Consider the following 22,302-nt stretch of genomic DNA (forward strand, 5'->3'; position numbering starts at 1 on the left):
TGTTGATCATGTGAATATCAGCATTATGAGATACAACTGTTGATCATGTGAATATGAGCATTATTTCGTTGCTTGCTATGGTTTGCCAGTGTGTAGTCTAATCTATACAGCCTTTCTTTTCACATCACTTTACTTTATTATATATTGTCCTTTAACTGAGCAGAATCTTTTCTTTACAGCCTTTCTTTTGCCAGCATGTAATATCTTGTCCCGAATGCTTCTGTTTCCTTGAAGTTTATTTATTGCTTCAACACCATTACATTAAATTAATTAACAAAATTGGATTAACAATAAAAAACGAAAGAAAAATACAGAGTAACAATAAAAAACAAGGACTGAAAAGGAAAATACAAATTAACAATTAAAAACAAGGACTAAAAAGAAAATGGCAATTAAATTACACAGTAGGGTCAACATTGTACAATGGACACCTTTTACTACGTCTAGTGTGTCCTTCTTGCTTGCAGCGGCCACATTTGTGACTTGTACGGGAACTGTCCATCTCCGTGCGTATTCTGACGGATTGACCCCTTTCTCCTCGTTTACGCCTTCTCTTTCGCAAGGCCTCGTTCGGTACCACAGTTCCAAACATTCTCCATTGCACTGGCAAATCAATATCCCAATACCCAGTTGCTGGTAATGGATATATCATTGGCTCCCACAATTTCAACAAAGTAGAGTTGTAGTGGAAGGGGCCAATCCACTGTTTCCAGTTTAAGTGATTGTGGTTGCAAGCAGCAATCAAATGTGAACACGGTAGGCGGTGGCAAGCCCATTTCCCGCAAGTGCATGTACGCTGAGTTATGTCAACCACCTGCGTGTTCCCGCCCTTATTGCACCCTTTTACCATGTACCTTTGCGTCTTTACGGAGAACAAACCGGTTCCTCTATTAAATGTCTCGACCCGGTGTGTGTTAGCTTTGGCTGCAATCTTCTCCAACTTATTTCTCGTCCTTAGACAAAGTTCATGACCCTCCCCAATGCCCTCAAGCACTGCGTTCCTCTCCTTATTGACCGTCCTAACAGTTTTATAAAACATGAATTCAATCATTGCGGTCACAGGTAGGTGCCGAGCCACGCGCACGTTACCATTAAAGCTCTCCGTGATGTTTGTGGTAGCTTGGCCGAAACGAGCGTGGCCTGTGTCATGACAAATAGTCCAGAGGGCTGGACTTATCCCTAGCAACCACCTCAAGCCTTGAGGCGAAAGCTCTCCAATCTTCTTCATGTAGGCATCATATTTCCTAATCTGTGGCGTATTGCCGGCTAGCCACATTAACATTTTAAGCTCCTTTCCCGGGAATGCCTTGGAGAAGTTGCTCCTAACATGATGGAGGCAGAATCTGTGATAGCCCATCGGCGGGGTAAAACCACTCGCTTCGTCATTCATTGCAGCAAGGATCCCCGTCGCACGGTCAGATATAATACAAACCCCCAATCTATCTCGGCATACATGTCTACGTAAAAGACGTAGAAACCAAGACCAATTTTCAGTTGTTTCCTCATCAACAAGGGCGAAGCATATGGGATATTGGTGGTTATTAGAGTCGACTCCCACCGCGACCAGCAATTTCCCATTATACTTTCCCTTAAGAAATGTACCATCAATGGAAATAACTGGCCGTGCATACTGCCAACCATCAATCATTGCTTTTAGGCACCAAAATGCACGAACAAATGTCGATGTACCCCTCTCTTTATGATGTGGAACAACCTCAACCACAACTATACTTCCGACATTTGTACTGGCCATGACATTAAGGAACCGAGGGAGCTCGTTGTAGGTTGTCTTCCAGCTTCCATAAACGCTTTCCATGGCGGCCATCTTCCCCCTCCATGCTTTCAAGTAACTAACCAAATGGTGGTACTCATCATTGACCATTGTGATGATGTTGCTTACCTTCAATTGAGGGGTCTGGGAGATCTGTTGAAACAAAATATATTAACATTAACGATGAATAATAAACGATAATATTTAGACATATAATGATATCCAAGGTTGTAGGACTTACGTAGGGAGCAACCACATAGCCAATCATTTTTGCTGAAATTTTGCGGTGGTCCTGCGTGGGTCTATCCAGTAGGCATGTGTGAATCTCTGGACATTTAGTTATTTGAAAAAGGCCGTGGGACTTCTTCTTCGCGGCCCTTAGCTTCCACTTGCAGTTTGAAACCACACATTTAACTTTGTAGACTTGCGTGGAGCTTTTCTCCACGATGAAATTTCGATCTGTACTTATGTGTGCATGTTTCACAGCAGCTATGAGCACTTCCTTGGTAGCAAATAGAGCTCCTTCGGTTAACTCATCGTTGGCGGGATCAAACCCGAGTGACATAACTGCGTCCTTGTTGGACACAATCACAGGCTCGTAATCCTGGGATCCAAACCATGCAGCTCTAGGTTCATGAATAGACAATGCCTGTGTTTGCAAGTGCATGTTTCCCTCTCTTTCTTCATCGGAATCAACCTCCGAAAAATCTTCACTTTCCGGAACATCCTCCTGTGATAGATTCCACTCCGAATCGTCACTGCTGCTTATGGCTCTTTCCGAGCCATACTCTTCATCATCCTCCTGGTTCTCCAGTGCAAGAGCTATAGCTGCACCTCTTTTCGGGGTTTGACGAGCCGGTGATGGCTGTCTACCACTCAAATCGTCCTCGTCCACAACCTCTTCAACAACAAAACGACCCGTATTACTCGAGCCACCACCATACTCTCCAATCGTCCCGTAGTTGTAGCCGCTAGACCACCCTTGCATGCCCTGGCTTTGTCCATAGTTTCCCCCATAATCGCCTCCAAAACTCCCACCGTAGTTTTCAACATAATTTGAAACTTGGCCACCTGCAGCGGTTTGTCCGGTTTGTCCATAGTTCCCCCCATACTCGCCTCCATAGTGTTGGCTGGGTTGAGCAATACTCTCGGCCTCGATAAACAATGATACGTCTCCACCCAAGTGAAATCTCTCGGGGATACTTAACATCCTACGAACATCGTCGTCCGATTTAACAGACTTCACAAAGAACCCCGAAACGAGGTTACTAACCCCGATTCGAGGATATTTCACACTAAGCTTGACATCCCAATGATGCCTACTTATATGCATCAACCCGAACACCATATTTCGTAGTTCTTCAAGTGAGCTGCTCAATTTCACATACATCATTTCTTTCGGATCTAAGGTGTAGAGAACATCGTTATCTTGTTTTATGATTTCACCTCCCCAGAAGAAATTGACGTTTACGTAACCGTCCATCTTTGTTTTGGTTTTTTTGGAGTGGTTTGCTTTTGGTGGTTTTGGTTTTCTGATAGCTTGCCAATGAGGTTTTTTCAAGTGATGATGGTTTTGTGGATAGGCAACCACAAATGCTTCAGCTTTTAAGGACGAATTTCAAAGTTAACCACTGTGCTTCAATAGTGCATGCAATTTTTGTGTCCACTTATTGGTATGCAGTCAATCTATCAATGAGCAATAAAGTAATGAATGATTCTCTGAACAAGCTACTGCATAAATCCATTGATATTATTGCATGCTGCACTATGTGTTAAATGTGAGGGATGTGACCATACAAAAAAAGCTGATGCAAACTGTTCAAAAACTCATAATTGCATGACTTTAAACGAGCTCATAATTGCAAACAGATGATGCACACTTTCAAAAAAATCATAATTGCAAACAGATGATTTGACCATACGTTTTAAATTTTTTTCACACTCTTTAGAAAAATACATTAAATAATATACATATATACACACATATATATAATATATATATATAAATAAATAAATATATATATATATATATATTTTTCAATCTTTAATTTATATATATATTTATTATTTACATTATATATTTTATATTATATAACCGTTAAATTAAATTGAGACTTTTAAGGACGAATTTCAAATGCTTCAGCTTTTAAGGACGAATTTCAAAGTTAACCACTGTGCTTCAATAGTGCATGCAATTTTTGTGTCCACTTATTGGTATGCAGTCAATCTATCAATGAGCAATAAAGTAATGAATGATTCTCTGAACAAGCTACTGCATAAATCCATTGATATTATTGCATGCTGCACTATGTGTTAAATGTGAGGATGTGACAATACGAAAAAAGCTATTGCACACTGTTTAAAAACACATAATTGCATGACTTTAAACGAGCTCATAATTGCAAACAGATGATGCACACTTTCAAAAAAATCATAATTGCAAACAGATGATTTGACCATACGTTTTAAATTTTTTTCACACTCTTTAGAAAAATACATTAAATAATATACATATATACACACATATATATAATATATATATATAAATAAATAAATAAATAAATATATATATATATATATATATTTCAATCTTTAATTTATATATATATTTATTATTTACATTATATATTTTATATTATATAACCGTTAAATTAAATTGAGACTTTTAAGGACGAATTTCAAATGCTTCAGCTTTTAAGGACGAATTTCAAAGTTAACCACTGTGCTTCAATAGTGCATGCAATTTTTGTGTCCACTTATTGGTATGCAGTCAATCTATCAATGAGCAATAAAGTAATGAATGATTCTCTGAACAAGCTACTGCATAAATCCATTGATATTATTGCATGCTGCTATATGTGTTAAATGTGAGGACGTGACAATACGAAAAAAGCTATTGCACACTGTTTAAAAACACATAATTGCATGACTTTAAACGAGCTCATAAGTGCAAACAGATGATGCACACTTTTCAAAAAATCATAATTGCAAACAGGCTTGAATATTTGATGCAGATTGCTTTCTCTACTTAATGGATTTGCAGAAAAACGTCCTCTCAGCAAAAAAGTGAATATTTGAGCAGTAACAACAGGCTGGCTTATTGAATTCTTGAATGATTTCAATGAAGTTGGCAGCTTTGTCCAGTGTTAAATCAATGTTTTGTAATAAAAAGCTAAAAAACCTACTGCCTTAGATGTGACCATACAATCAAAATTATTTGCACACTCCTCAAAAAATAATTCTCTGCATCACATTTTAATATTAGGTAAATAAAACTTTAAATATTAGATAAATAATTAATAAACTATAAATATTAGGTAAATAAAAAAATATTAGGTAAAAATTAGATAAAGGAAAAAATATTTCCGAATTAAATTAAATTAAAAAATATAATATTACAATCTATAATATTATATTATATCATTACATAATATAATAATATAAAATATAATATCACAAATAATGTATCACTATATAATATAAAATATTTTTATATTATATCATTATATAAATTATATTATAAAATATTATAATATAAATAATATGGGTCGCCCTTTGAAATAATATTTTCCGATTTTTGAATTTTTTTTTTTAAAATAACCCATATGGGTCGCTCTTTCAAAGGGCGACCCATATGGAACTTTTTACAGCATGGGTCTCTCTTTGAAAGAGCGACCCCAACGGGGTTTTTTGTGTTTGGGTCTCTCTTTGAAACAGCGACCTCAACGGGGTTTTTTGTGTTTGGGTCGCTGTTTCAAAGCGCGACCCGTGCTGTAAAAAGTTTTTCGTTCAGGTCGCGTTTTCTCCCCTCATTTAGACTGGTTAGTTTTGAAAGCTCGAAAAAAAACTGGTTAGTTTTGAAAAGTGGTTGAATAAATTGGTTAGAAATGAGAGGGAGCCTGCAATCGGGTGTCCAAAACTACATTTTCAAACTCAGTGTGCTGATAAAAACACTAACTTTGTCATTAAAACATTTGCGTACAAACAAATGGAGTAACACAAGAGGACAATATAAAAAGAATAAAAAATGCCACGGTGGCAAAAAGTTACTCTAGAGCGAGAGGAGAGATGGGAGTGGTGGAGAGAGAAAGGAGGGGAAGTGGTCCAATTGAAAGCATGTCCTAACTCAAACAAGTTCAAGGATTGACCTTCGATTCTTATCCTTGATCGGACATCCACTTTTTCACCAGCTTTTTGCCACGGTAAATCCTTAAAATTACAAATCTACCCGTCTCCAATCTCCATATTAGTTTTTACGGTTTTTCTATGGTGTGCCCAAGGGCACACACTAAGCACTAAAACTTATAAATTTGGGAGATTTTGATTGGCTTACACTCTTTAATAATGATGACCCCCCTTGCATTTACAACAACCACACCAATCAAATCCCTCCAATTTTATAAATGTTAGTGCTTAGCATGTGCCCTTGGGCACACACTAGACAAACCCTAGTTTTTATTATCTAATAATTTTTGTTACATTATTATATTAGGAAAAATGTGACTTTTAAATAAAATATGAGATAATAATGATAATAATAGTATACTCTCACCGGAGACATAAATCTTTTAAATTTTTTCAATCAAATTTTGACTGAACACCTTAAATTTTACTTTATTTTTTATGAATAAAAATATCATAGTAAGTGATCAAAATATTCAAAATTGTGTGGAAAAGAAAATAAAAAACTCACCTTTCTCGTAAGAATTTATCTAAATTACTTGTATTTGAGTTAATTAGTATAAAACAATTTCCATCTAGAAAATTCATCAAAAATGTCACTTTAAAATAATATTAAATTAAAATTTGAAATTAATTTTAAATGTTATGCTCAATCATATTTTTAAAACCAATGTATTTAAATATTGTTGAAGTCTTTGCTTGAGACTTCAAAATTGTAAATCAGTTGTTATTTAAACATAAATATATATTTTGATAAATTATAATTATATAACATATATTATAAATTTCATTAAATTCTTCACATATAATATGTATTATTTCAAATCTACAATGTTAGATATCAAAATCAATATAAGAAATGTAAAATAATTTTTTTATTTGATAATTATATGAACTCCATCATACTACAGCTCTTTATATTATAGTAATAGTAATATTTTTGTGGGGTTTAAGAAGGCACACTCAACATTTATATTTTAAATCTAAACTCTCTTCTTTTTCTTGTCCACAATCAATCCAATCCTCCCTCTCCCTCTCTCTTCTCTCTCTCTCTAAAAATCATTTCTATTTTCAGTTCTCACGTAATTTCCAACTTAAATCTCTTACACCAACTCTACATCAATCTCTCTCCTTTTCAGGTGATAATTCTGATCATACTCTTAACATTTCTGTTATTTTATGTTCAGATCATGTTCTTGTTTCTTTTTGCTTTGATCTGTGTGGTAAAGTTCATATTTTTGTTGTGTAATTGTGCTTGATCTGATCAGTTTTCATAAGTGATCGTGTTTTATGCTTGGGTTTGTGTGATCTCTCTGAATTACATGTGGGTTTTGTGAAATTGTAGTTAAAATTTCGAAATTTTAGTGTTTTCTTGTGTGATGGACTTTTTGGTGATCAGGGTGTTGGTGATTGTTTGTTGGGTATATTTTAAAGTTAGAGAAGTTGTTAAAAATGTGATCTTTCAATCATTTTTGGTCCAAGTGTAACATTTTCTTGGCTTTAGTGCACAATTGTGCGAGATCATGGTATTTGGTGTCATTACAATGACTCTAGGATCAAATTGGTGTGAGGTATAGGATTCAAGTTTAGATTGCGTGTGATCTGTTGGGGTTAATTTGGATAAGGCTTAAAAATAAATGAATTGGAGTTGGGTTTGATGGGAAATTTGTAATTTCATGAAATAGGTTGTGTATGTGTGATCTGTGAAATTGGAACTGTACACGAGGTTACCATGTGGGTTGTTTAATTAGTTTATTGGTAGTTAATCAAATGAACTTTTTGGTGATCAATGTGTTGTGGTTGAAGATTTGGTACATATTTAATTGTTATTAAATTGTGTGATATGAATGAATAGTCCGACTTTTAAGTTGAGATCTTTTGCATCTGAATGGAGAGATTAGTGCAGTTGTCCATATATGGGAAGAACTATTATTTTCTGAATGATGAGTAACTTACTAGACAACTTGTTTAACTGTATCATGGTGCTGAATGAGCATCATGGAGATGAATATTTTTTTTTTTTTTGCCTCAGAGCCTCAGAGGTGTAGCTGAGGTTTTGAATATTCACTGTTATCATACTCGTAACTAAATAAGTTTGTTGCACCCAATTATATTTATTGTTTAAGTAATTATTAATTGTAATAGAATACATATTCCAATTTACTCAAATTTTTTTAATAAGTTAATTGGTTTGCTTGTAGTTTGGGAGCATCGCACCACTGCATTTGTAGTGTTTTATTAGTATGCATGCTTGAGACATGGTTGTGAAGAAAAGGCAAGAATATGGGTTTTATGGGTACCAGATCCCAGTCATACCTAGAGCTCCGAGATCTCTAAGGGTAAGGACAAACTTAAATTAATGCTACTTTATTATTTAGTAATGGTATTCGCCCATTAACCTGTGTTGCATTTTGCTTGTAGAGGAGTAGTTTGAGAAAGAAATTACAGGATGACGGCCAACTTTGTGCATTTGAATTGTTGGCAGCTGTAGCTGGCAAGTTGTTACAGGAAAGCGAAAGTTCTGCTTCTAGTAATATAGCAGAAGGGAAAGTGCAGCTTGGAATCAACAAGGATAGTATAAAAAAAGAACAAGTAGAGGAAAGAGTTGCAAGATCAGCGTGTCTTGATCAGGAAAGCTGTGTAGAAAGTGTGATTTTCCCTGAATCTGCCGCTCCACAGCGCAATACTAAATCTTCACTAAAGGAACTTCCGCATATCCAGACCAATTCATATTTCGAGCATGCATCTGTTGTAACACATTCTGATATTTTGAACAAAGTTGGCGGTGATGTGAAGTATGATAAATATACAAGTAACAGTGCAGCTGGAAGTTTCCCTAGTAAACCAGAAGAGATCTTTAACGGTGATGGGAAATTATGTAATGAAGCTCAAAGAAAGTCTGCGGTTGTAGAGAAGCAGAATGAACATTTGTATATGGCTAACTTCAGCGGTTCAAAGGATCCAAGGGACTATCATGTGCATAGTAGTCGTAAGCTGAATAATGCAGAGGGTAGCATAAAGTTCTCTTTGTGCGCGGATCGTGTTCCTGGTGTTTCTTTTCCCAGGCACATGAATAATGTAAAAATAGTTGATAGAGATGATGATGAAAATTACTTTAGGAGTAATAACCTGAATAGCAAGATAAAGCCCTCAAGGCAACAATCATACAACAAATATCGAAGAATGAAGAAGATGACATCCAGATATTGGAGAACAGCACCAAAATGGAATGATTGCGAATTCATAAACACTGGTAAGTACATGCTTTATCAAGTTGCATCTATGTTTTCATATGAAATCTTTACTGCATTCCAAGTCTAATTGGAAACTTACAAAACTTTTATTGAAGGTAGGGGAAACAGGCCTATCTATCACAAAAGAAAATCCATTCATTCAGGTGGGGGATATCAGCGTGAATTGCATTCTAAAAGGAGACGTTTGTATGACCATAGACAGTTGTGTCACTATAGATCAGCATATATATTTGACCAGCAGGCAAGTAGTGATAGTATTTCAAATTCCGCTAAGAAAACCACAAAGGGAGACAAGAGCAGGACACCTGCTTTGCATAAAGGTCTATATTCATCTTTTTATCTAATGGGATTCACTCCACATGATTAGAACAAATTGATAACTAAAGATGCCCAGTTTGTGCAGCAATTGGACCCTCGTCTTCAGAGATAGGTGATAAAGCATCATTCCAGTCCAAGGATCCTCGCGGTAGTTTATTTTATCCTCGCACCCCTTTAAATTTTCCTGTGTTATGTAATCGCCATAAATGAATTCTTATACTCAATATTTCTCCAATTCAGTCAAGTTTAGCATTAAATCCTTCAAAGTACCAGAGCTTTATATTGAGGTGCCAGAAACTGCAACTGTAGGTTCACTAAAGGTATAGTTTTATCTTCCTTTTTTATTGGTCTTCTTTAATTTCTCAGCATCAGCACTTGATCGACCGGGTTTACGAAATTTCCAGGATTCATGTTTTCTCTTTTCTAATGAAATATTGGCTTGTTGCACCAATTTCACCATAAACCTTTTCCATTTGACCTCTTTTGATGTTTGACTGGTTTATGATTTCAACAGCATTTATTTGTCTCAAGTCATGACCAGTGTACTTTGAAATAGGGATTATCTTGCTGACAAATGTTTCTTTTTTGTATTTTTGATTGTCTGTTTCTTCCCAATATAAGAAGTGTACCCTGGATTTTACATAATGAGATATATGTCTTAATTGTTATGGGGCTGTAGAGCTTAATGGAGTCTTACATGCTTATATTCTGTAGATTACTGTTATGGAGGCTGTCACTGCTATACTTGAAGGTGGTTTACATGTTGGAGTAGTTCTTCAAGGAAAAAGAGTTAGAGATGACAACAGAACCCTTCAGCAGATTGGTATCTCTCACAATGAGGACCTTGACACTCTTGGTTTTACGTTGGAGCCTGATTTTATAAAAGCTACTTCTCCTATATCTTGCAAAGATCCTGAACTTCTGCTACCATGTGACGAACATCAAGAATTATCCAGGTGAGAAAGGTTTGCTCTAGCCATATCGTAACTGGAATAAGTACTTTTTGCTCTTTCTTCTAGAGTTGTTCAAATGCTATCATTGTGCACTTGCATAGAGGCAGCACAGTTGCCAGCCCGCTAACATTTTCTCTCCATTACCAGATCCTCAGTTCCTGTTTTGGATTCAGTATTCTTCAACTCCTCAATTGACCAGGTTCCTGTCAGTAATCTGGAAAAGAATGTAGTAGGTAATCAGGAAATAGTTCCATATGTTCCTGATGTACCTATGGAGATATCCGCGCCCAAAGCCCTAGTTCCTATTCCTCCAGTCAATGCAAATACACTTGCTATTGTTCCAGTGAACCAGAAAGCTAAGCGACCAGATCCTTCCCAACGCAGAACAAGGAGACCTTTCTCTGTTTCAGAAGTAGAAGCACTGGTTGAAGCAGTTGAGAAACTAGGCACCGGAAGGTTTGCACTCCTAACCTTTTTCATTGTTCTCAATCACAATGCTCCAACATTTTTTTAAATCTTATTTAAACACAAGATGCCCATATCAATCGCGTCTAGAAACTCAATTTTATGTTTTGACTTTCTTTGATTATGCAGGTGGCGTGACGTGAAAATGCGTTCCTTTGATGATATGAATCATCGAACTTATGTGGACTTGAAGGTATAAAACATTCTATAGTTTACCTTTGGTAGAACATGATCCCTATTATTGAAAGCTCATGCATGGCTTTAAATTTGTCCCACGTAGGAAAGAACAATTGGTTAGACAAGTGAAAATGAGTATGCTATTTAATTTTTTTACATAGAGCCACCAAAGTAGCTATAGATTAGTTATATATTTTAAATGAGGTATTTTGATGTGATCTTGATTCATCCAGGATAAATGGAAGACATTAGTTCATACAGCAAGTATAGCGCCCCAGCAGCGTCGGGGAGAGCCTGTCCCCCAAGAGCTTTTGGACAGGGTCTTAGCAGCTCATGCTTACTGGTCTCAGCATCAATCCAAGCAACATGGTAAGCATCAGATGGACCCTCCTAAATTAGCTGGAGAGGTTGGATTCTAAAATGCTGGATGTCTAACTGTACATAACTTGTGATCTAGGAAAGTAAATAGACAGGAAACTGTGAAAATTCCAGTTAATTGCCTTGTAATATTTAACACTCAGTTGTGATTCATTCCCAGGCCCTCCCTGATTCGGAGAGGTTGGTTCTTGTAAATGAATTGATTGAATAAACAGCATTTCCTACAAAGTCTCATTGTATGTAAGGAGATGCTGATTCTGTATTTACGCCTAGTTTATAATTGGAACTTAGTTTCTTTTCTTACATCATGTGCACTCAATACTCTACGATTCATCTCGAGTACTTTTGTGATTTATTGATTTATTATATGGAGTTTGCTGAATGTTGCGGTGCTGCTAAAGACGCCCAATTATGCGTAATTAGTTACTCTGTGCAACTTTCTTCTTGATTTATATATTCATATGTAATGTTGATATTGAGGTTGTTTGTACAAATTAAAGAAGGGTTCTGTTGCAACTTCTAAGCTTTCTGAAGACCTTTTATTGATAAGACGGTGATACCTATTTTTGAGGACACCTGTATAAGATAAAATCATTCACTTTTTAAGAATGATTTACATTTAAAGATTTTTATCTGCACCCATCTTTTGAGTTCAGAATGATAACTTAATTGTTACAGGTTTAACCAACAATAGGAGTTGGAGTTTTTTTTCTTCTTTTTTTCCCTTTTTTTGCTAAGTAAAAATTATATTAAAAACTCAAACGAGGAGACAGAATAGTAAATGACTTGATCATACTAACAGAAACTTGGCATACCAAGAATCAAGCAGACTAAGCTAAGCTTGCAAGACAATCAGAATAAGAAGACAGAGAACATAACAAATTCCATCTCTTTGAACCTCTTTTCTAAACAAAGTACAAGAATGCAGCTTGCTGTCCATAATGCATGCATTTCACAACAGTCAACAGTGATAAAAAGGTTTGACCTGTTGTTTGTAGTCTGTAGATAAATGCTCATTGACAGCTACCCATGATATGAGATTAAATTTTAAGACCAGAAATTTATGCTAGATGACTAGATGACTTCACTTCACGGCGGAGAAGTGTTTAACATGCGGGGACTCATAAATTCTCAAGACCTTAGTTGATTGCTAACAACTAACAAGAGAATCTCAGTAAAACTAATGATAATTACAGTGGCATTAATTGGTTTGTCAATAAGACAATCTTAATAAAGCTAATGATAATTACGGTGATAGTAACAGTATCACAGGGTCACACTATTTTACTCCTTTATGGAGTATTTCCCGGCTAAGAACATCTCCAGCACAGCTGTGTCGGAAGATGTGAAAAAGATTTGACTTCAAATTCTAGCATCGAAGCAATTTGAAAAACTTGTGAAGTTCCTCTAACTCTGCAATTTTATGTGTGATATATTTTATTTTATTCTTTTTATATGTTTTGCTTTCATCAACTTTAATTTATAAGAATATAAATGTAGCAAATTGTAGATTTAGCTCATACCTATTTTAATTTTGCGCAATTTGGTCATGTCCAATTTTTATCTATTTGACATGTTATTTGGATTCAAATAAAATTGGACAATAATGATGACAGTGGCATCGAAGAAGAGAGTAACTAGAAAAAGTGCTTAATTATGATGAGATTTTTGAGGAATCAGTTTCCTAATTTTATTCTTAGTATATATATAACAGTGCATAATATCTACTTCTATATATTAAAAGGGGACTATGGGCAAAAAAAGCAAGAAAAATGCTCGTGAAATTACACATATGCCTTCAGTTTATAAAGAATTTTTAAATTACCCTCTGCTATTATACCATGTTTATGCGCCAGTGCCAGATAGTAATCGGATCGTGCATCGTGCAGAGCATTGATAGAGAGTCATTTAGGATACTGAAGCGATGCCACTAATCTCGACGATGAACGCCGAAGAAGGTTTGGTTTGCTCTCTTATTCTCTGTCTTTATATGTATCTATATGCCTTTGTTTGTGTTTATATATTGCTGAAGTTGAATGTTTTAACGTGAAATATAGAGATACCAGTTGATAATATATGGTACATGTGATTAATTGAGATGAAATTGAGAGCAGTTTGGCATTGGAAGAGATTAAGTTCCTTCAGAAACATAGGGACAAGTAGCAGGACACGGGTGACAGAACGAAACCGTAGTGGGAGTATGGAACTCATGTATTGATGTTGATATATAATGATATAGATGTGGAGAAATTAGGATGCTGAGTGTAAGATTAGTGCAACGCCAAGTGTTTAGAGTGAAGGGCCGAAGGGGTCATGTTCCGGATGTTCCCAATAGTTAACAACAGTCAAAGTTTTGGAAGTTGGAGCAACTAATACTACTCTTCTTAAGGGCAAGTGAGGTGTTCGAAGCGTCAGGTTCTGAAATGCATGTTTACATGCACACAGAGATGTAGATGGTCTCGAAGCCGAAAAGTCAAGAAACAGTAAGATTGGTGCAACGGTAAGATTGGTGATAATTTGAGTTAGGAGTAATAACATGATGGTCAAGAGAAATACGATGAGTTCAAGTTATATGTTAAAAAGTAACCTTTGTGCAAAATAAGGACATCCATTCAAGTTATATGTTAAAAATAAAGTTAATATTAGTTTAATATATTTTCTGTCACTCTCATTTTAGTGAAAATTTTAATAATTTACTCGCACACGAAACGTGAGCATAATTCCCTAGTATCAATAAAAAGTGAACAATACCAAAAAGGGAAAACTAATTTTTATTTAAAAGATGCAATGAAAACTTACCGAATGAAGACAAAGAGGTGTATGAAGAGTACATGGGGTACATGGCACTGACTGTCAAAAGGTAAATACAAAGAATAAGCATAAAATCATACAACTGCTTTAGTTTTGAAAAGAAAAATTTATGGAGACAAATGATTACCTTACTATTACAAAGCACGTGGTATCCAGCTACAAAAAGCATACCTGCATAAATCAGACCACACATGATGATGAGTAAGAGGAATTTATCATAATGTTGAGCTTGAAACTCCGACCGTGAATTTTTTGCTTCATAGTTAATCCACTTCTTCAACATTGGATTTGTGCTTTTCCGTGTCCGAACCAAAAGAACTAATCTGATCCAGAGAAAAACGGTGAAGCCTAGTCCTCTCATTAACCAGTTCTTGCATCTTTGCTTGAAGACCAACCAACTGCCGATACGCAAAACGGATTGCAAACCATAAAGCCACTAGAAAAATGATGATCAGTACCACAACATTGGACAACAACCAACATAATTTTGGATCGCTAGAAAACAGGCCAGATACACCAGATGAGATGGCAAGAACGTAACCTGGAAGCAAGTAGAGATTTGATAGAACCTGGTTGTATTCTTCAATGAGTTTTTTTTCCCTTACCCTGAAGTTTTTTGATGTCTTTTTTCCACTCCACCGAAGATGCTGCATCACTTTCCTTATCATCAGTTTCATCGACCAACAATTTTCTCCTCTCACAAATTATTTTCCGCATCTTCTCAGCAGAATCGTCAAAAGGAACGAGTTCAGGTCTAGGTTCATGTTCAGGTTCAAGTTCAGGTTCAGTCTCTATTTCTGTCATTACTCTGCATAAAACACAAAATATGTTTGTAATTTGATTAGCCAACTTGACAAGTCCAAAGGATTCCACTAAGTCATGTCCGGTATAATATGCATGTGTGTCCGGTATATACAAATGGAATTACACTCCAACGTAATTAACAAGACTTTAGAATCACTGTGAAATCAACAACAATAGCATATGACTTTTAAAGAGCAGACTAAGTAATAATATAAAACACTGCCTCAACAGGCAGTCAAGCTATACTGAACACACATTTCAACCTTTAAAGCATACCAACACAAATAAAGCTTTTGACGACATTTCTAGAAGGCTTTGTAAGATAACATTGTTGACATTCTGGTCGAGTTTTACAACGGAACCATCAAGTAATTGGACACGGGAGTTTCTTTCCAACAAATTTCTAACCGTACGGAAACTTTTGGTCTCATTTGACGCATTTGTGTCAAATTTGTTGAAGCTTAACAAATGCGCTGAGATTCCGTACTTTCAAGAAGTAATTGTCATGGCATCTACTTATGACGCTTGTGGTTACCGCAATTCTGAGGTTGGCATGTTTAACTTTTTTTTTGTAGGGCATTGGTTTTTGTGTACCTAATTTTCTTTGAAAGTATATCTTTGTCTTGGTATTATATTGAAAAATTTACAGTTGAAGGCTGGTGGTGCTATTCCTTCAAAAGGGAAGAAAGTTATAGTATCTGTGAAAAATATCAAAGATATAAGCCGTGATGTAATTAAGGTATAACATCTCGTTTCTATATGTGCTTGTATATTAAATAGAACAAAGCTAGGTGTCCATCTTTGATTTAGCTGTTATATCTCTTAATTGATCAGTGTTTGATTTTACTAATCCTCATTGCTAATGGAACCTAAAGCATGTGTAGTTGACCAAAGGTTCCTTTCGAGTTTCTAGAATCCTCTAGTTTCAAATTATGCCACTATTGTGAAGATACATTTGGGTATAGAGACAAGCTACATTTTATGGCTGCCAAGGGAACTTGTCAACTCGAGTACACATCGGATATAGAAATCAACTTTGATATTTCAGATCTTTTCCTGTTTGAATATTACTTAGTTTTACAGCATATTATTTGTGGCCCAATTGAATTTGAAGACTAACCTAGTAAGTTGTCAAGTAATCTTTTTAACACATATTGTAACTGTTCGTATGATATTTAAGGACTGCTACTGCAAAGAAAATTTACCTTTGATATCATCCACTTGTTGAATGATGTAAATCCCGTGAAAGTAGGAATCTCCAAATTCATGGGCTCATAGTTAAAAAAATGTGATGAAAGATCCTAGGAAATTTAATCGAGCCTGTGAAAGTAATAAATTTCAAGAAGTTATGATCCCTACCTATTCATTATTCCTTGGCTCTTCTCAAATTGAATTTTGTCTACTCTATTTATTCGTTCCACTGAAATTTGATACATATTATGAAAGGTATCCCTGATAAGCATAAAGTATGCATGGTTGAATGGTTGAGGCAGCCACTCTTGATTGGCTGACCAGTAGGTTCAATTCCTACTGGATGCACACCAATGAGACCCTCTAATAAGTCTATTGAAGTCATTACTCATGAAATCTAATAATGCGCAAGTGATAATTTTTTTTTTTTTTTGGGGGGGGGGGGGGGCTGGGGGCTTTCATCATTATGATGATGCATACTTAATGAGTTCGACTGTTGCATTCATCATATTACCCCCTCCGTTTTTAAATATATGACATTTAACTTTTTGGCACACACTTTTAAGTGCTTTGACCGGGTAGTTAAAAGTATTATTTTTGAATTTTTTTTTTCTGAATAAAAATATGTAATCAAAATTTTAATTCACAAAAAAATCAATTGAAAATAATAATTATTAATATCCGGTCAACCCACCTAAAAGTACATGAACAAGTCAAAAGTGACATATAAAAAAAACAGAGGGAGTACATGGATGGTAAAGTGGAGATTCGGAGGCTGATGGGCTGATGAGGGTTGATCAAGTTATGGAGCTCATGGGTTTTGGTAAGGATGATGCTCAGAAAAATCACAAGTCTGGGCATGTGCCATTGATTGGTCCAAGAAATGTTCAGTAGTTTTTCATGTTTAGTATTGTTTCGAATTTCAGGGTCTCAGTTTTTCTTTCATAATTGTTTAGTATGCAATGTCTTTTGCTGGTAGTAGTGGTGTTATTTTGGGGGTTATGTAGGTCATCCGAAAATCATTGTAAGAAATTCTATTTTTTGTAGTTAAAACGGTACTTTAAGTTCATGCCATTTACAGTTTTATCCGGGTTCCGTATAAATATATGTCACATGTTTTCTCTTTGATTTAAAAATTAACATTATGGTTATGTAGATTCCAGCAACTCGATACTGGATGCTGGAAAACAAGATCAGGTCTGTGGTTTTTGTGGAGCTCATCTTTGGGTGCTGAATTCACTGGAAGGTCCTCAGGCAATGAACCTAACTCAAAATCATGACTTGGGTAATAAAGTTGAAGTCTTGAAAACAAATCAGACTGTTTAAGTGATTTCAGACAGTAAATCAGACTGTAAATTCTGTGCCCAATTCTTCGGGACAAAATGTTAGTGGGAATGGAGATAAGAGAATTGCAGACACTGGTTTGTTTAAAAATGAAACTACTTCCTTCCCCAAGAAAGAAGAGAAGGATACATTACAACAATAGCTATCCATAATTTCAAATATAAAAAAGTTTCACTATAATGCTCGTGCCTTGCACGGGCAAGTTCCTTCAGAAACAGAGGGAGAAGGAGTCGGGGATCCTGGCTTTGCTTTTGGGGAATCAAGCCGTGATTGCTAAAGGGAGTGATAATAAGAATGAAGTGGATGGAGAGAATGATGAGTTGGTTGTACTCATTCCATGGAGTTACTCCGAGTTACATAATACACCATTGCAAATTATCAATTTTATTATAAATTCTATTATAGAATACATATAAAACGTATTCTAATATAGAATACTATAACATATATCTATATTAAGCAGTGTTCTAAAAATCCCCGATTTAACCGATAAATCCCCGATTAATCCCCTGCAAGGTCGGCCACCGATCCGATTTTTGAAATCCGATTAATCCTTATATATATTTAATAATCGAAGTATATGTGATAAATTATTAAAATTAAAATACTATATTACTTTAAATATGAATAATTATAGATTTTATGAATATAGTAAATATATTAGTTACTAAATAGCTAATATAATAATAGCTAAATATTAAATAATATTTTAATATTAAAATAAACCCGATTTTAACTCCGATTAATCATTCCGATTAATCCCCGATTTCCGATTAATCCTTGAATCGGTAGCTCAACCGATTAGGTCCGATTCCCGATTTCTGTAACACTGATATTAAGTGATTTAACACTTAAAATTTGATGAAAAAAATTATATTTTCGAAATTGATTCTGATTCTAGATTTTTATTATTCTGTAACAGAATCATGTTGAGATATTGCATAATTCTAGATGATTTTTGGAATAAAAAAATTGTATAACTTTGTTTTCGGAATCAAAATTTGTAATTATATCCCATAAAAAATATAATAGATATATATGGTATGTATATATTTATAATGATGTGCTACGTAACTCCATATAAAAAGGCTACAAAGTGCTATCAATTATAAATATAATGCAAGTCATATATATGCTCGAGTATATTTTAATTTTTATCAACCTAACTAAATTGATGTCTGAAACTTCCTTGATATTCAATTACTCCACTGATTTATGCTTCTTATTAATAAGTGGAATATCTTTTTGATAGATAGAGTATATATTAATTATTATCAATAATAATTTTTTTGAAGGAATTATCAATAATAAATTTTTTTTTGAAGAAAATTATCAATAATAATTAATAATCAACTTAATAAAATACTACTATTCATTAATCATATAAAATTCAATTAGAAAGCCCCGGCTGTTTGCTAGTATATTTATTTGCTGAAATTGAAACACTAACAAGAGCCCAGGGTTTAAGGAAAGAAAAACAAAAAACAAAGATATGAGCGGAGGAGCTCCTGATTTTTTCTACAGAGAGGCTCAGAGACTTGGTTATGTTGCTCGCTCTGCCTTCAAGGTTCGATTTTTATTACCCGCATATGTATACACATCTTCTTCAATTGTTCCATAACCATTCAAGAATTTTTTTACCCCTGTGTTCATATTCTTTAGTTTATTGTTGTAATTTGTTTTTGTTTTTAATTTGTGGGAAAAAACAGTTGCTTCAGATGCAGAAGCAATACAAACTTATTACACCTGGATGTTCTGTTCTTGATCTTGGTTGTGCTCCTGGTGCTTGGCTCCAGGTCTCTCTCTCTCTCTCTCTCTCTCTCTCTCTCTCCATGTGTGTCTGTGTGTGTTTGTATTCTTGTTGTTGCATTGTTGAAGTTTACATTTTGAGGGAGATGCTATTTCGAAATAGGTATTTGTAGGTTTAAAAAGGTTGAATTGTTTTACTTCTTTAAATTTGTAACATATTCTATTACTAAATTTAGGTAGCTTGTCAGAGCTTGGGTCCTTTAGAAAATGGTGGTTCTGTTGTTGGAATCGATCTCAAGGTAATTTTTGCTAAGCCCCATTGTTTGGTTTATCATTTATGTTTCATGCGGTGCTCTTAGAAAGAGGTTTGATTTATTTGTACTTGTGTATTGACAGTACCATTATTTTGCTAATTAGCTAGTACTATACTAGTATTTTTAAGGCCATGATTAACTGTTTTTTGGACTTTCGGTGGATATGCAGAGCAGAAGGTGAAGGTTCCTACCCTTTGTGATTCGAGAGTCCAGACTATTTCTGCTGATGTCATGAACCTCCCTAAAGATCAAATCAGGAAACTCTCTCCTCTGGTATGACAGTGATTAAATGTTATTCTCGTTTTTGGTACAATAGATTTTAAGTATCCTACTCGGCTTTCTGTTCAGTCAACACATGATATTTGGAATTTGTAATTTCTGAAAGTTTATCACCACTAGGTGTATTGATAGGCTATCACTTCATTTTACATTATTTGCCCATCAAGTAACGTTGTTAATGCCCTTACCAGGAATTAGTGATTCCGAATGAAATTTTTTGTGAATTTTAGAAGTTATTCAGGTATTGCTTGATCATGAATCAGCGTTAAAAAATGTATACCTTAGCGGTGTTCAAAAATATATGCCTTAGCGATTGGTTCACTGTTAAGTATTTCTCACTTGTATATTCTTAGCTGCTATAGAATTATTGAAAACATCCACACTCGGCTGCAACGTAATATGATGTAAAATAAGTTGACCCTCCCCCCCAAATGTTGTGTCAAAGGTTGGGCGTAATGAGTACCACCACCCTGATTTGAAACATCATGTAGTGAGCCCCAAGGGTCATTCCTCGGAGAAGAAGGATGGAATTGTTAAGCAAGAACTTAAGTATATCCCCAATAAGTTTCTCAGATCACAAATGTAATCAAAGTAGAGGGGCAGGGGAGCCAGTGTTATCTTTTACAGGGAAGGAAACATTTGTCAGATAAAAAGTTTTTAGCAAGAATACGAGTTATACAATCACTAGGCAACTTCCCTGGGCTTTTACTTCATATTTTTGTTATCTGCAAAGAAGTTTCTTGATGATATATATTGAAAATAGGTAGCCAAGCTGACCTGGCTCAGTCTAAAACTCTAAATATTTCTCTACTGTCTGAATCTTTGTTTAGCTCTATTCACTTGTGGCCCGTACATTTCATTCAATCTGCAGCCCATTCATTTAGGAAATTGGTGCAAGATTATATAGAATACATATGGGGGAGAAATAATTACTTTGTAATATATTCGGATATTTTCTTATAAAAGCATAAGAAAGCTGTTTACAATCTGAGAAATGAGCTGACTATTATGTTTGAGGGAGCTTGAAACACTTGGAGACTGCTATAAGGACCCGCCCTGTATTTTTGATGCATAAAAGTAAGGAAAAATTACATCCTTACACCAATGCATATCGATTTGCCGCTACTTTCAACTGTTTGGTTGCTTTGTTACCCTAAAGGACATGAGGTGTGCAGATTTTGGGATAAGATGCATCAGTCCCTTTTCCTTCTTTATTTACTTATTTGTGGATGCAAATGATGGGTGCTTTCTTTAACTTGTTCATATTCTAGACTAAAGATTCCTGTTTTATATCATATTTTTTGTCTTAAATGTATTGAGGTATATATTGACCATTTTCATATTTAAATGTCATAATATGTAGCAAATATTTCCAAGAGAATGTTATTTGATTGCATACCTTCCAATAAACAGAAATTACAGATTGTCAAATCCCCTTGCTTCTTTTCGAGTGTTATAGATATTATTCTGACACATTTATTGCATGCATATTCTGGATCACGGTTCACAGGATAATGCTATATTTTTACCATGGTTGATTGTATTAATTTTTTTTGTTATACTTTAATAAATACTAAAAGAAAGATATTATTGATTTCCAATTCTGCAGCAGAAAGGATTTTCTGTCATTCTCTCAGATATGTGTCCTATTGTTTCTGGGATTTCGACTCGGGATGCAGCTTTATCTGCTGAGTTGGGCATGCGGGCACTTGATTTGGCTGTTGGCGGGGCTGCCTTGGCTCCAACACGTAATACTGAAATTCAGTCAGATAGCTCTAGTTGTAGTCTGGAGGACGATAGTGTGCTGAAGCCTGGGGGCAACCTTATCATTAAGTTACTAGAAAGTGAAGATAATAAAGGTAGAAATTTCCTCTATGGAGCCTTATTTAATTTTTGGTACGCATTCTTAATTTCCTACTCTTGGTCATGTGCTATGTAGAATTCAGCCAGATCTGCAAACCGCTTTTTAGAAAGTCATCGTGGTTGCGGCCTAAAGCTACAAGATCATCTTCTAGAGAAATATATCTTATATGTCAGGGTCTGCGTAGATCTCGAGTTGCGCCTTATGCATAAGACCAACACATCTCACGGATCGCCGGTGGGTGCGATGGCATACACCTGTACTGGAAAGCTTATGTTTCTCAAGTGACTACTGATGTAATCTTTTTATAATTCCTTTCCATCTGATGATAACAATTGTTTGGGAACTCTCAAGTGTTATTAAAAATTACTATTGGTAACAAGTGTGTTTTTTCATCAAACAGATTTGTGAAATTGACCGAAATATCATTGAATACGACTTATTTATATCA

At 35.2% G+C, this 22,302-nt stretch overlaps 3 protein-coding genes across 6 annotated transcripts; 2 read left to right on the forward strand and 1 right to left on the reverse strand.

Annotated features, from left to right (window-relative positions):
• Positions 1-396: 396 nt before the first annotated feature.
• On the reverse strand, positions 397-3,719 carry LOC135151322 (uncharacterized). The gene is made up of 2 exons (XM_064089415.1): positions 2,013-3,719; positions 397-1,924 (listed from the first exon to the last, which is right to left on the reverse strand). Exons 1-2 carry the CDS (start codon positions 3,252-3,254, stop codon positions 398-400), a joined length of 2,769 nt encoding a protein of 922 aa, XP_063945485.1. The 5' UTR covers positions 3,255-3,719; the 3' UTR covers position 397.
• Positions 3,720-6,912: 3,193 nt separating this feature from the next.
• LOC108214948 (telomere repeat-binding protein 4) lies at positions 6,913-11,801 on the forward strand. The gene is made up of 10 exons (XM_017387220.2): positions 6,913-7,092; positions 8,155-8,292; positions 8,375-9,206; positions 9,303-9,527; positions 9,611-9,673; positions 9,766-9,845; positions 10,240-10,481; positions 10,626-10,934; positions 11,073-11,136; positions 11,354-11,801. The coding sequence occupies exons 2-10, from the start codon at positions 8,212-8,214 to the stop codon at positions 11,537-11,539; spliced, it is 2,082 nt and encodes a 693-aa protein (XP_017242709.1). The 5' UTR covers positions 6,913-7,092; positions 8,155-8,211; the 3' UTR covers positions 11,540-11,801.
• A 7,273-nt stretch (positions 11,802-19,074) lies between these two features.
• Positions 19,075-22,302, forward strand: LOC108210466 (uncharacterized). 4 transcript variants are annotated; one of them, XM_017381763.2, is made up of 6 exons: positions 19,075-19,215; positions 19,358-19,444; positions 19,634-19,696; positions 19,886-19,984; positions 21,600-21,849; positions 21,930-22,302. In XM_017381763.2, the coding sequence occupies exons 1-6, from the start codon at positions 19,141-19,143 to the stop codon at positions 22,061-22,063; spliced, it is 708 nt and encodes a 235-aa protein (XP_017237252.1). In that variant the 5' UTR covers positions 19,075-19,140; the 3' UTR covers positions 22,064-22,302. The 4 variants fall into 4 exon arrangements, with proteins under 4 accessions (XP_017237252.1, XP_063945486.1, XP_063945487.1 ...); XM_064089416.1 differs by having other exon boundaries at positions 21,603-21,849; XM_064089417.1 differs by lacking the exon at positions 19,634-19,696.

Source organism: Daucus carota, chromosome 3 (assembly GCF_001625215.2).
Source record: "Daucus carota subsp. sativus chromosome 3, DH1 v3.0, whole genome shotgun sequence".
Classification (NCBI taxonomy): domain Eukaryota; kingdom Viridiplantae; phylum Streptophyta; class Magnoliopsida; order Apiales; family Apiaceae; genus Daucus; species Daucus carota.

What these genes read in the sequence shown, in the direction of transcription:
- LOC135151322 (XM_064089415.1), bottom strand. Translation starts at nt 3,254, where the DNA reads ATGGACGGTTACGTAAACGTCAATTTCTTCTGGGGAGGTGAAATCATA. An exon ending in GCTATGTGGTTGCTCCCTAC is followed by an intron (nt 1,925 to 2,012) that starts GTAAGTCCTACA and finishes TTGTTTCAACAG; the next exon opens with ATCTCCCAGACCCCTCAATT.
- LOC108214948 (XM_017387220.2), top strand. Translation starts at nt 8,212, where the DNA reads ATGGTTGTGAAGAAAAGGCAAGAATATGGGTTTTATGGGTACCAGATC. An exon ending in GAGCTCCGAGATCTCTAAGG is followed by an intron (nt 8,293 to 8,374) that starts GTAAGGACAAAC and finishes TTTTGCTTGTAG; the next exon opens with AGGAGTAGTTTGAGAAAGAA. An exon ending in CAACTGTAGGTTCACTAAAG is followed by an intron (nt 9,846 to 10,239) that starts GTATAGTTTTAT and finishes TATATTCTGTAG; the next exon opens with ATTACTGTTATGGAGGCTGT.
- LOC108210466 (XM_017381763.2), top strand. Translation starts at nt 19,141, where the DNA reads ATGAGCGGAGGAGCTCCTGATTTTTTCTACAGAGAGGCTCAGAGACTT. An exon ending in TTGCTCGCTCTGCCTTCAAG is followed by an intron (nt 19,216 to 19,357) that starts GTTCGATTTTTA and finishes GGGAAAAAACAG; the next exon opens with TTGCTTCAGATGCAGAAGCA. An exon ending in CTCCTGGTGCTTGGCTCCAG is followed by an intron (nt 19,445 to 19,633) that starts GTCTCTCTCTCT and finishes TACTAAATTTAG; the next exon opens with GTAGCTTGTCAGAGCTTGGG.